Source organism: Staurois parvus, unplaced genomic scaffold (genome assembly GCF_062004578.1).
Source record: "Staurois parvus isolate SC_StPar_1 unplaced genomic scaffold, SC_StPar_1.0 ptg000671l, whole genome shotgun sequence".
NCBI classification, from domain to species: domain Eukaryota; kingdom Metazoa; phylum Chordata; class Amphibia; order Anura; family Ranidae; genus Staurois; species Staurois parvus.
The window spans coordinates 4,185,402-4,197,842 of record NW_028318467.1 but is presented as its reverse complement, the minus strand read 5'-3'; the positions used below and the strand labels follow the sequence as shown (position 1 = coordinate 4,197,842).

At 44.1% G+C, this 12,441-nt stretch overlaps 1 protein-coding gene across 1 annotated transcript in view; it reads left to right on the top strand.

Annotated features, from left to right (window-relative positions):
* The first annotated feature begins 5,790 nt into the window (after nt 1-5,790).
* CCDC15 (coiled-coil domain containing 15) overlaps nt 5,791-12,441 on the top strand; it is a 29,899-nt gene continuing 23,248 nt past the window's right edge. Inside the window, exons 1-3 of the mRNA XM_089652125.1 lie at nt 5,791-6,047; nt 8,329-8,478; nt 11,931-12,134. Coding sequence (XP_089508251.1) covers nt 5,883-6,047; nt 8,329-8,478; nt 11,931-12,134 — 519 coding nt within the window. The 5' untranslated portion in view covers nt 5,791-5,882. The remainder of the gene's footprint in view (nt 6,048-8,328; nt 8,479-11,930; nt 12,135-12,441) is intronic.

Here is a 12,441-nt window from a genome sequence, read left to right as displayed (position 1 = left end):
AACCCCTTAGGTTCCACAGTGAGTAAAACAAGCATGTTTTACTGCATATAGAGACTGATTTTACTATTGTGGGTTTAGTAACACTTTAAGTGCAAAAAGAAAAACTAGAAATTTAAAATAGCAAAATAAATAAAATATAAAAAAAACAAACAAAACCACCCCCATCTCTCTGCGCACACCCATATAAATACAAACACACACATGGAAAGCAATTGTGCCATACATGTTACCCATTGCTGCATATACCAGACTGAGAATAATAATTCTAGGTCACTGCTTTATGGCTGACTCTATACTAATGAGTTGTAAAGGCATTTGAAGTATCGCCTACTGATAATACTGCACATTTTGTTGCCAGTTTGTGGTGCACTCAGTTTTGAGGCTTGGTATTTGGTATCTATATACCTGGCACTACATCTTCTTTTATTGTGTACAAAAAAATGGGGATTAAATTGTGTTTATGTGTAAAATTCGTCTTAGTGTATTTCCTTTACTAAAAATACATATTTAATAAACAGGTGAGCAAATATCATGGGACATAAAATATTGCAAGTACTATCTTTTTTATTTTACAGGTCCTCTGCATTCAGAAAATATATAATGTTCTGGAGTTAAAAAGTCATTTTATAGTTATCCACTTCCTATATAGTTATCCACTCCCTCATCATATCACAACTCGATTACTGCAACTCCCTCCTCACTGGCCTGCCTCACCACAGGCTATCCCCGCTTCAGTCGATCCTGAATACGGCGGCCAGACTCATCCACCTTATCAACCGCTCTCTTTCCGCCACCCCCTCTGCCAATCCCTCCACTGGCTTCCGATTGCCCAATGAAACAAATTCAGAATGCTAACACTGACATACAAAGCCGTCCACCATACTGCCCCAAACTACATCACCAACCTAATATCCAAATACCACCCAAAACGCACTTTCCGCTCCTCACAAGACCTCCTACTCTCTAGTTCCCAAGTCTCCTCCTCACATGCCCGCCTCCAAGACTTCTCCAGGGCATCACCCATTCTCTGGAACTCCCTACCCCAATCCATCAGACTATCACTTACTCTCCTCTCCTTTAGGCGCACCCTGAAAACCCACCTCTTCAGGGAAGCCTACCACACCCCCTGCTAATTGCCGACCTCCTCCACTCTTCCTACCACTCCATCCCCCTCAGCTTTTCCTCCAGTACCACTATCCCCTCCCTCCTAGATTGTAAGGAGCAGGGCCCGTGTGTATCGCATTGTATTGTTATTGTATTGTCTCCCATTGTAACGTACAGCGCTGAGCGAACTGCTGGCGCTATATAAATACTGTATAATAATAATATTAGTTAAAAATGCAGATTTTTACATGTGTGCAAAAAATGAAAAAAAAAATGCTCCAGGAGGGAAAATGGGATACACTTCAGTGTAACTGTATTCTCTACTATTATATATGAAAAACAATAGAGCCTCTTAGAAAGAGGCTATATGAGCACTGATAACATGCTTGCTAACTGGCAACATGCCATCAGTAATAGGACGTCATTTAAATCTGGAACACAGTGAACCCCATGAATTTTTCGTACAGGCAGTGGATCTCTTAAATATTTAGGGCTAGTTCACACTAGATGCAGTCCAGTGCATTTTTTCTGCATCAAAAATGCATGCACAGTGTTTCCATGTATTCCAATAGTTCACACAAGTGCAATCAGTTCCAGTCATTTTCCAGTACAGAAAAAAAAGTAGAACATGCTGCTTTTTTTTCTGCACAGAACCATACTGGAACATAGTAAACTGCATCAAAACTGCACCAGAACTGTGTGCGGTGTGAACTGTAAGCAAAAACCTATCTGGAATGCATCCGGAGTGCATTTTTGTAGTGTGAACTGGCCCTTAGGGGGTTATTTAACTCCCTTAGGGAGTTAAATAACAACTAAAAAAAATGTGGTAAAAGAACACATGCCGAAACAATTGTGTAAATGTACAATTCACTAAGAATTGCGCGGTAAATAACTACTGTGATACAGCTTCGATAATGCGGTAATTATATTTTCATGCATTAGGTTATCGCACGTTCCTGGTGGGCGGAGCCAGAAAATCCTGAATCACCTAATAAAAAAATTTAGTTTGTGTTACATTTAAAATTACAATACTAAACAACATTTATGGAACATGGAAAAATTAGAACACAATTATATATATATACACAGTATCTCACAGAAGTGAGTACACCCCTCACATTTTTGTAAATATTTGATTCTATCTTTTCATGTGACAACACTGAAGAAATGACACTTTGCTACAATGTCACGTAGTGAGTGTACAGCTTGTATAACATGTAAATTTGCTGTCCCCTCAAAATAACTCAACACACAGCCAGGGGCGGACTGACAACTCATGGGGCCCCCGGGCAATAGGGGATCATCGGGCCCCTGTGTCCTTGCCCAAACTCAAAAAAGCCTATGAAAAAGGTACCAGGGGCATCTCATGGGGCCCCCTACTGACCCCGGGCCCTCGGGCAGTGCCCGAGTTTCCAAAGGGTCAGTCCGACCCTCACACAGCCATTACTGTCTAAACCGCTGGCAACAAAAGTGAGTCCACCCCTAAGTGAAAATGTCCAAATTGGGCCCAATTAGCCATTTTCCATCCCCGGTGTCATGTGACTCGTTAGTGTTACAAGGTCTCAGGTGTGAATGGGGAGCAGGTGTGTTAAATTTGGTGTTATCGCTCTCATTCTGTCATACTGGTCACTGGAAGTTCAACATGGCACCTCATGGCAAAGACCTTCTAAGGATCTGAAAAAAAGAATTGTTGCTCTACATAAAGATGGCCTAGGCAAGAAGACGATTGCCAAGACCCTGAAACTCAGCTGCAGCACGGTGGCCAAGACCATACAGCAGTTTAACAGGACAGGTTCCACTCAGAATAGTGAATAAGGGGGAGAGAACAATGTTCTTGGACAACTTGCCAGCCAGCTTGCTAACAACCGAATTAACCTGTCTAACAGTATGCGTTTATAACAGGGGTTTATTTAGCACACATTTGCAAATACATACGTAAGCCACAGAGCCACGACACGGCACCCTGATAATCTGTGGTCCTAACTCTACAATTTGTGAGTCCCCATAGTAGAGGCACATGCATTTAATGGATAGATCAAGGGTAGGTGGACCTGAGGGAGCCACCCCTCTTAAAGGCACAGGAGTGCACTGGACCCCAGCATGTAGCACAATGGCAACCAGGGTCCTAGTGCACCCACGTACCAAAACTCCAACATGCATAAAAGTGGCCACCTGCCCAAGTCTATAACTGGCTTATGAAGCAAGGACACATAAACAGGCATCACATAGTGAATAAGGGGGAGAGAACAATGTTCTTGGACAACTTGCCAGCCAGCTTGCTAACAACCAAATTAACCTGTCTAACAGTATGCGTTTATAACAGGGGTTTAGTTAGCACACATTTGCAAATACATACGTAAGCCACAGAGCCACGACACGGCACCCTGATAATCTGTGGTTCTAACTCTACAATTTGTGAGTCCCCATAGTAGAGGCACATGCATTTAATGGATAGATTAGTGGCAGGTGGCCACTTTTATGCATGTTTGAGTTTTTGGTACGTGGGTGCACTAGGACCCTGGTTGCCATTGTGCTACATGCTGGGGTCCAGTGCACTCCTTTGCCTTTAAGAGGGGTGGCTCCCTCAGGTCCACCTGCCCTTGATCTATCCATTAAATGCATGTGCCTCTACTATGGGGACTCACAAATTGTAGAGTTAGGACCACAGATTATCAGGGTGCCGTGTCGTGGCTCTGTGGCTTACGTATGTATTTGCAAATGTGTGCTAAATAAACCCCTGTTATAAACGCATACTGTTAGACAGGTTAATTCGGTTGTTAGCAAGCTGGCTGGCAAGTTGTCCAAGAACATTGTTCTCTCCTCCTTATTCACTATGTGATGCCTGTTTGTGTCCTTGCTTCATAAGCCAGTTATAGACTTGGGCGGGTGGCCACTTTTATGCATGTTTTATCCACTCAGAATAGGCCTCACCATGGTCAACCAAAGAAGTTGAGTGCACGTGCTCAACATCATATCCAGAGGTTGTCTTTGGGAAGTAGATGTATGAATGCTACCAGCATTGCTGCAGAGGTTGAAGGGGTGGGGGGGTCAGCCTGTCAGTGCTCAGACCATACGCCACACACTGCATCAATTGGTCTGCATGGCTGTTATCCCAGAAGGAAGCCTCTTCTAAAGATGATGCACAAGAAAGCCCGCAGTTTGCTGAAGACAAGCAGACTAAGGACATGGATTACTGGAACCATGTCCTATGGTCTGATGACACCAAGATAAACTGATTTGGTTCAGATGGTGTCAAGCGTGTGTGGAGGCAACCAAGTGAGGAGTACAAAGACAAAGGTGTCTTGCCTACAGTCAAGCATGGTGGTGGGAGTGTCATGGTCGGGTGTAAAAATGACATTATAAATGGAGGTGTATATCTGGTAACTGGCACTGTCCCTGGTAACTGGCACTGTCCCTGGTATTATCCCTGGTAACTGGCACTGTCCCTGGAATTATCCCTGGTAACTGGCACTGTCCCTGGTAACTGACACTGTCCCTGGTATTATCCCTGGTAACTGGCACTGTCCCTGGTAACTGGCACTGTCCCTGGAATTATCCCTGGTAACTGGCACTGTCCCTGGTATTATCCCTGGTAACTGGCACTGTCCCTGGTATTATCCCTGGTAACTGGAACTGACTCTGGTAACTGGTACTGTCCCTGGTAACTGCCAATGTCCCTTGTATTATCCCAGGTAATTGGCATTGTCTCCAGTATTATTCCTGGTAACTGGCACTATTTTTGGTATTATCCCTGGTAACTGGTTCTGCCTCTGGTATTATTCCTGGTAACTGGCACTGTCCCTGGTAATTGGCACATCCCTGGAATTATCCCTAGGAAATTACACTGTTTCTGGTATTATCCCTTGTAACTGGCGCTGTCCCTGGTAACCAGTACTGTCCATGGTAACTGGCACTGTCCCTGGTATTATCCCTGGTAACTGGCACTGTCCCTGGTATTATCCCTGGTAACTGGCACTGTCCCTGGTATTATCCCTGGTAAATGGCATCGTCTCTGGTATAATTCCTGGTAACTGCATGGCACTGTCTGTGATATATGTCCTTATAACTGGCACTGTCTGTGATATATGTCCTTATAACTGGCACTGTCTGTGGTATTTGTCCTTATAACTGCCACTCTGTGGTATTCCTCCTTATAACTGGCACTGTCTGTGGTATGTGTCCTTATAACTGGCACCGTCTGTGGTATTTGTCCTTATAACTGCCACTCTGTGGTATTCCTCCTTATAACTGCCACGGGCTGTGGTATGTGTCCTTATAACTGGCACTGTCTGTGATATTCCTCCTTATAACTGCCACTGGCTGTGATATTCCTCCTTATAACTGGCACTGTCTGTGATATTCCTCCTTATAACTGCCACTGGCTGTGATATTCCTCCTTATAACTGCCACTGGCTGTGATATTCTTCCTTATAACTGCCACTGGCTGTGATATTCCTCCTTATAACTGCCACTGGCTGTGATATTCCTCCTTATAACTGCCACTGGCTGTGTATTACTCCTAGTAACTATTCTGAGCATCTCCTCCCGCTGTAGCCCCTCCCACGGCCTAGCATCAGCAGGTATAGAGGAATGGCCGCAGCCAATCATCGTCTTCCTCTTATCCTCCTGGACACCAGCAGTATAAGCAGAACTCTGTGAATGGACCAATACCCGCCAGCCAATCCGGGCTTCTCTCTTCTTGCCGGAAGTCGGGTGCTGTTGCTGTGGGAACCCCTAGACGCGGCCGTTTGAAAGTGTGTGTGTCCTGTGGATGGGAGATGGCGCCGCCCGCAGCCTCTGCTCTGAGGAAGAGTCCGGAGCGAGGAAGACACAGCCGGCTGGTGGTGAACCAGGCCGTGCTGGCCGAGCGGAACCCGGGGTCTGTGGCCGCTGTGGGAGCCTGGATAGAGGCGGCTGAGAGAGGGAGGCCCACCAGAGCTCTGGTAAGTGCTGGGGAAGGGGAGAGTGGATTATACCGGAGACACCACCGTACTGCAAGAAGAAGAATATTGTGTGACTGAGATGTCAGAGTCCTCCATTGATGATATATACAGGGGAGGGCTCCATGATGATATATATACAGGGGAGGGCTCCATTGATGAGATATATATACAGGGGAGGGCTCCATTGATGATATATATATACAGGGGAGGGCTCCATTGATGATATATATACAGGGGAGGGCTCCATTGATGATATATACAGGGGAGGGCTCCATGATGATATATATACAGGGGAGGGCTCCATTGATGATATATATACAGGGGAGGGCTCCATTGATGATATATACAGGGGAGGGCTCCATGATGATATATATACAGGGGAGGGCTCCATGATGATATATATACAGGGGAGGGCTCCATTGATGATATATATACAGGGGAGGGCTCCATTGATGATATATATACGGGGGAGGGCTCCATTGATGATATATATACGGGGGAGGGCTCCATTGATGATATATATACGGGGGAGGGCTCCATTGATGATATATATACGGGGGAGGGCTCCATTGATGATATATATACGGGGGAGGGCTCCATTGATGATATATATACGGGGGAGGGCTCCATTGATGATATATATACGGGGGAGGGCTCCATTGATGATATATATACGGGGGAGGGCTCCATTGATGATATATATACGGGGGAGGGCTCCATTGATGATATATATACAGGGGAGGGCTCCATTGATGATATATATACAGGGGAGGGCTCCATTGATGATATATATACAGGGGAGGGCTCCATTGATGATATATATACAGGGGAGGGCTCCATTGATGATATATATACAGGGGAGGGCTCCATGATGATATATATACAGAGGAGGGCTCCATGATGATATATATACAGGGGAGGGCTCCATTGATGATATATATACAGGGGAGGGCTCCATGATGATATATATACAGAGGAGGGCTCCATGATGATATATATACGGGGGAGGGCTCCATTGATGATATATATACAGGGGAGGGCTCCATTGATGATATATATATACAGGGGAGGGCTCCATTGATGATATATATACAGGGGAGGGCTCCATTGATGATCTATATACAGGGGAGGGCTCCATGATGATGTGGACACGTGGAGCACTCCTGGACGACGGCATGAACATGGGGAGCGATCCGAAACGGCGGCGTCCACTCGGGGAGCGCTCAGGGAGACATGGGAAAACGTGCATGGATGACGGCGTGAACACGAGAAACCGCTCCTGGATGACGCCATTAACACGGGGAAGCACTCCGTGACGACGCCGACATCCACACTCTGATGATGATGACGTCCACTCGGGGAGCGCACTCTGATGATGACGTCCACACAGGGAGCACTCTCTGATGATGATGACGTCCACATGGGGAGCACTCCAGATATCTTCCCTAGGCCCTCTGCCTGGTGTTGACTTGCTCAGCGAAGGAGAAAAAAAATGTAGAAGGTACCCTGTAATAGAAGCCCTTCCTGGTGCACTACAGAATATTCTTTAAAGTGACTCTGTCATTGGGGAAAATAATGTCCCCTTCGCAAAAAAAGAGTAATAATACTTCAGTGCCCCACTGGGCTCCCATCTTCACACTCTTGCAGAGATACCGCAGCAGAAGAAACATCTGGATTTGACAGTTGGAGATGTATTGAATGTCTGTGTTTCCCCCGCAGGGGGGGACACAGGCCTAGACGAGAAGTGTCAATCCTGGTAATTCTTCAGCTTGTGTACTTCTGCCGTAGTATAAACACTGGAGGCACAGCCAGTGGGACAGGTAGCTTGTTTTATTCTTCTTTGACAGAGTGCATTTTTTTTTATAGAAGAACTGAAGATAAAACTATTTTTTAATTTTGAATAGAGTAAGGTCTAATTTACACTTGACTGTGGAGAGGTGGTAAAAATAGGCAACTGAACCTTGTTTTTGCCGTCCTCTTCTCAAGCTGCAGAGAGCGCTACATCACAGCGTATACACATGATGCACTGCTCTGTGTCACAGCAAGAATTATCCCCACTTTGCGTTTTTTAAGAAGTACTGCCATCGAGCTTCACCTATTCAAGTGAATGAGGCTGTGCCGAAACGTGAGCCAAACATTAAAGCACATGATTGCAATGTGGTATTTCCATTTAAAAAAAAAAAAAAACATGACAGGAGGTTTCCCCATTCCCTATTCAATCTAAAATGGGCGAAAAAATGGGTTTTAGATTTACTTTATTGTTGTTTTTTATGTCTTTAAGATCTCTGCAGAGGAAGTTGAAGAACAAATAATTCAGTATCAGCTGGAAAAAGAGCAGAGACTGGTTCGTTTCCAGGGGGAGGTAAAGCGAAGGGTTAATCAGCACGCCAAACAGCGGAAACGACATCAGCTACAGAAATCGTACGATGCTGTAAGTGCATGTTCACCTTCATCAGTTCAGGAGTGTCTTGGTAACTCGTTCTGCAAGAAGATCTAAATAAATCCATCAGATGCTTCCAAAAAGTATTGTAAATAGTAAAAGGTATATGAGCGCTGGGTGACAACTCGCTAAATACAGGTGGGAGCAGCCAGCATGGGAGAGGAAACAACCTCAGATCCTCCAGATAATGCCAAAGATAAACGTACAAATGCGGCGCTCAATATTAGTTACAGTGTACAGATAGTATCTCACAGTATTGGAACTTAATGACACATGCGGATCAATGTGACTGTTGTGACACAGTGAGCAACAATAAAGCTTTCGTGACCGTTGTGACTATGGTATTGAATAAATAGCAACAGAGCTTATTGGATATAGTTCATGCGGAGTTAAATAACTATAAACGAACAGTAATATTCATAGCCTCCATGGCTGGAAGCAACGAGCATATTATATACCGGTTGGATAGTATCCCATATGTCATGAGCTGATAGAATATAGTTCGTGCAGATTATTGTGACTGCGGTGACACAAAAACAGCGAATAACTTTCGTGACTGCTGTGGCTGGAAACAATGAGTGTACTAAACACTAACCAGATGGCACAATTAAATGTGCGTTGGAGTAAATAAGACCTACTCCTCGGTACTCTGGGGGTGGGAACTCAGCATGCGGATGTGATCATCAGGTGGAGGTCCTTCACCAGCTGTCATCTATCCAAAGTAGGGTTCCACGTCTCAGGTTTAACCGTGTGCAGCAGTGCTTTTTATAGCCATCAGGGGGATCATACACGCAGGTGGAAACCAGGGAAAGGATCCTTCAGGTTTAGGACTCTCGGTGCCAGATAAATGAGCCCAGAGAGAAAAGAACTCCAATAGTGTAGTATGTTTAATGATAATATTAGAGTAATATCAATGTACAGGTAAAAAAACAGAGCCAGCACTTACATCTGATGTGGTCAGTAGGTAAAGTAGTTAGCAATCCATGAGAAAGGGTATCTCCCTTCCAAAAAGTATTTGAATTAACAATTGTTATTGCAGTAAAATAAAACAGATTCTGGAAACCACAAACCAAACATTTTAAGCAGTATGCATTCATAGTTTATGTTACACCTATTTTTTTGGGTCAGATAAACTACGTAGTTTGCGCACAGTACCCCTAATTAAGAATGGTGCACAGTGCATGCCTGGCACACTGTCATTGAGGAGGGAATGACACAACAAGATATAGCAGCTCACTTTACCACTTCTTCTCCTCTATCCCCTGAGATCAGGAAGTCATAGACAGGGGGAAGAGAAGTGCAGAAAAACATAGAGCTGGCTGCTTCCTCTGATGAGTGTCTGTCCAGCAACTCATTATAGTGAACCTGCTAGCTGCCAGGTATATACAGAGGGAGTCAGTCCAATCTACAAATCTGCGCCTGGTCAGAGAGATCTGCGGCTATAATCTAAGCTACATTCTGGTACATCGGTTTTCATAAGGCACAATAACTGCAACATTCCTACGACAAGTTGCCATTTGTGATTTTTCATTTTCTGGTGCACATGCTGCAAATCCTCTTTAACATAGGCACACTGTGTTGTTTATTTGACACTTCAAATGAGCCAAAAAATGTTGGAAAAACTATAGTTTATTGGACCCATTATTTTGTGTCTGTGTTTCCTTCCTGATGTGTGTAACTGTACAAGTATTATTGCTTTTTTTATTAAAAATAACTAGTGATCCTACCAAGACACGTTGTTTGCTGTTTCAACCTGACCATGCCAAGCATGGAAGTAGATCCGTGCAGGCATGGTCAGTTTGAACCTTAGTGCCTCTCTGTCAAAGTGTCAGTATGTGGTTCCTATACACGGCATGTCTCCATGCTCAGTTCAGCCACTGTAGGTTTGGTTTGTAGGTCAAAAATTGGTAAACTGTGGCTTGAGACCTTAGAGAGGATTCAAGGAGTCTTTCAGTGTTCCTCTGTTGCCAGGTTTACAATATATTGGGGTTGATTTGCTAAAGTGGAGAGTTCAAAATCTGCATAGCAGCCAAAGCTTCAGGTTATAAATCGGCAGGTTTTGTGTCAAAGCTTAATTGAACAAGTTGAAGTTAGAAGCTGATTGGCTACCATGCGTCAGATTTTGCACTCTCCAGTTTTAGTTAATCAACCACATTGCATATGAAACTGCAGGTGATGGAATCTCAGAAAAATAACTGACACTCAGCTTGATTATTATTAAAAGGAAATATCCAGGGCTCCATCCTGCCTCTTGGTGGGCACAGTCATGGTCCACCAATATATTTGTTACGGTGCTCACAGATGGGCAGATTTCTCACCATGAACAAGGGATGTTGATGAGAATTCTCCCTGTTTTAGGACCGACCTTGTGACTCCACTGAGGTTTTATTTGCGATAACCACTTCCTTCTCTTTTCAGTGACACTCATTTGCACAGAGGTTTTCCATCCAGTTAATAGCAAGCACTTTATGTAGTCAATCTCTTCTTATTTCCCACTAAGGAATACCTGCACAATCCAGTTTGTCACATTCTATGCTCAAATTGTGCTCTGTATGTCATCCCTTAGCTATATCTACCCCAATGTAAATATCCTGTCCTAGACTGCCTATTGATGAACAGATCTATTCACAGAAAGATTGCTGGAGTCACGGGACAGTTGAGGCCTGTCAGTCTCCTTGAAACAGTTGTAAAGGATTTATTCTCATTTGGCCACTGAATACTGCATGCGGCATTTGGGCCAGGGCTGACTGCACTGTTGTTATTCTCCAGGATTTACACAGTGCCAACAATTCACACTGCACTTTACAATGTAAGGGGAAGCATTGCACTTACATTACAAATCAAGACAAGAGAGTTAGAAGGGCCTTGCTTGTGAGAGCTTACAATCTAAAAGGGAGGGGCAAATGAAAGAGAAGGTGATGGCTGTGTGGGGGATGTGTTGATGATAAAAGTAAAAGTCCAGCTTTTAGACAGAGGCTTCCTTGAAGAGATGAATTTTCAGGAGTCACTTAAAGACAGACCGAGTAGGACATAGCTGGACAGAATGGTGTAGAGAATTCCAGAGGATAGGAGAGGCTCTGAAGAAGTCCTGGAGGCCAGCATGGGAGGAGGAGACAAGGGAACTAGAAAGCTGGAGGTTTTGAGAGGATCAGAGAGTACGGTTTGGGTGATGTTTTGAGACAAGGTCTGTGTTGTAGCTGGGGGCAGAGTTGTGGGTGGCTTTGTGTTTTTTCTTAGCAATTTTGTTTTTGTTTTTTTTATTTTGGTTTATTTGTTTGTTTTTCTGGGTGAGCAGAAGTTCAGCAATGAGCTAATAGGAATGATAAGTGCAGATGGCAGTGGCATTCTGTGCCTATATAAGCCTAGTCTAATGGACTGTGAACTCTTTGATGCTGTGTGCTCATGTTTTAGACTCATCTCCTGTGTCTGATTCCCTTGATCAGTTGGCACGGGAGGGTCTTATTGTCAAGCAGTCTTCAGACGCTGCCATGCACTTCACTCCAAAGAGAAACACCTGTACTTACCGTAACACACAAGTTGCCATCGGCAGTCCTCGCATCCGTTGTGTCTCAGCAAAGAAGATAGAAGACAATGACGAGGATGGAGATGAAAATGGAAACCGTTTATTTAAAGCGCATTCCAGAACTGTGAGTACTATATCATGCTACAGAAAAATGAGTTCACAACTGGAAACAAAGTTTGCCTTGAAGGCTTTACACACTTAGTAAAAACTTGCTGTACACTTACTGTATATACTGAAGTCTGTCTGTGTATAAGGGCTTAGCATGGACAACTGTCACGAAAATGTGTTAAGTTTCCATTGTGAGCAGAATACATGTAAATCCTCTAATTAATATATGGGATTTATTTGAAAACACCATTTACAGATTTTCATGTGTGTGCAGTATGACCTGGATAAAAAAGTGACGTCAGTGTGGTTTGTAAACAAAATAC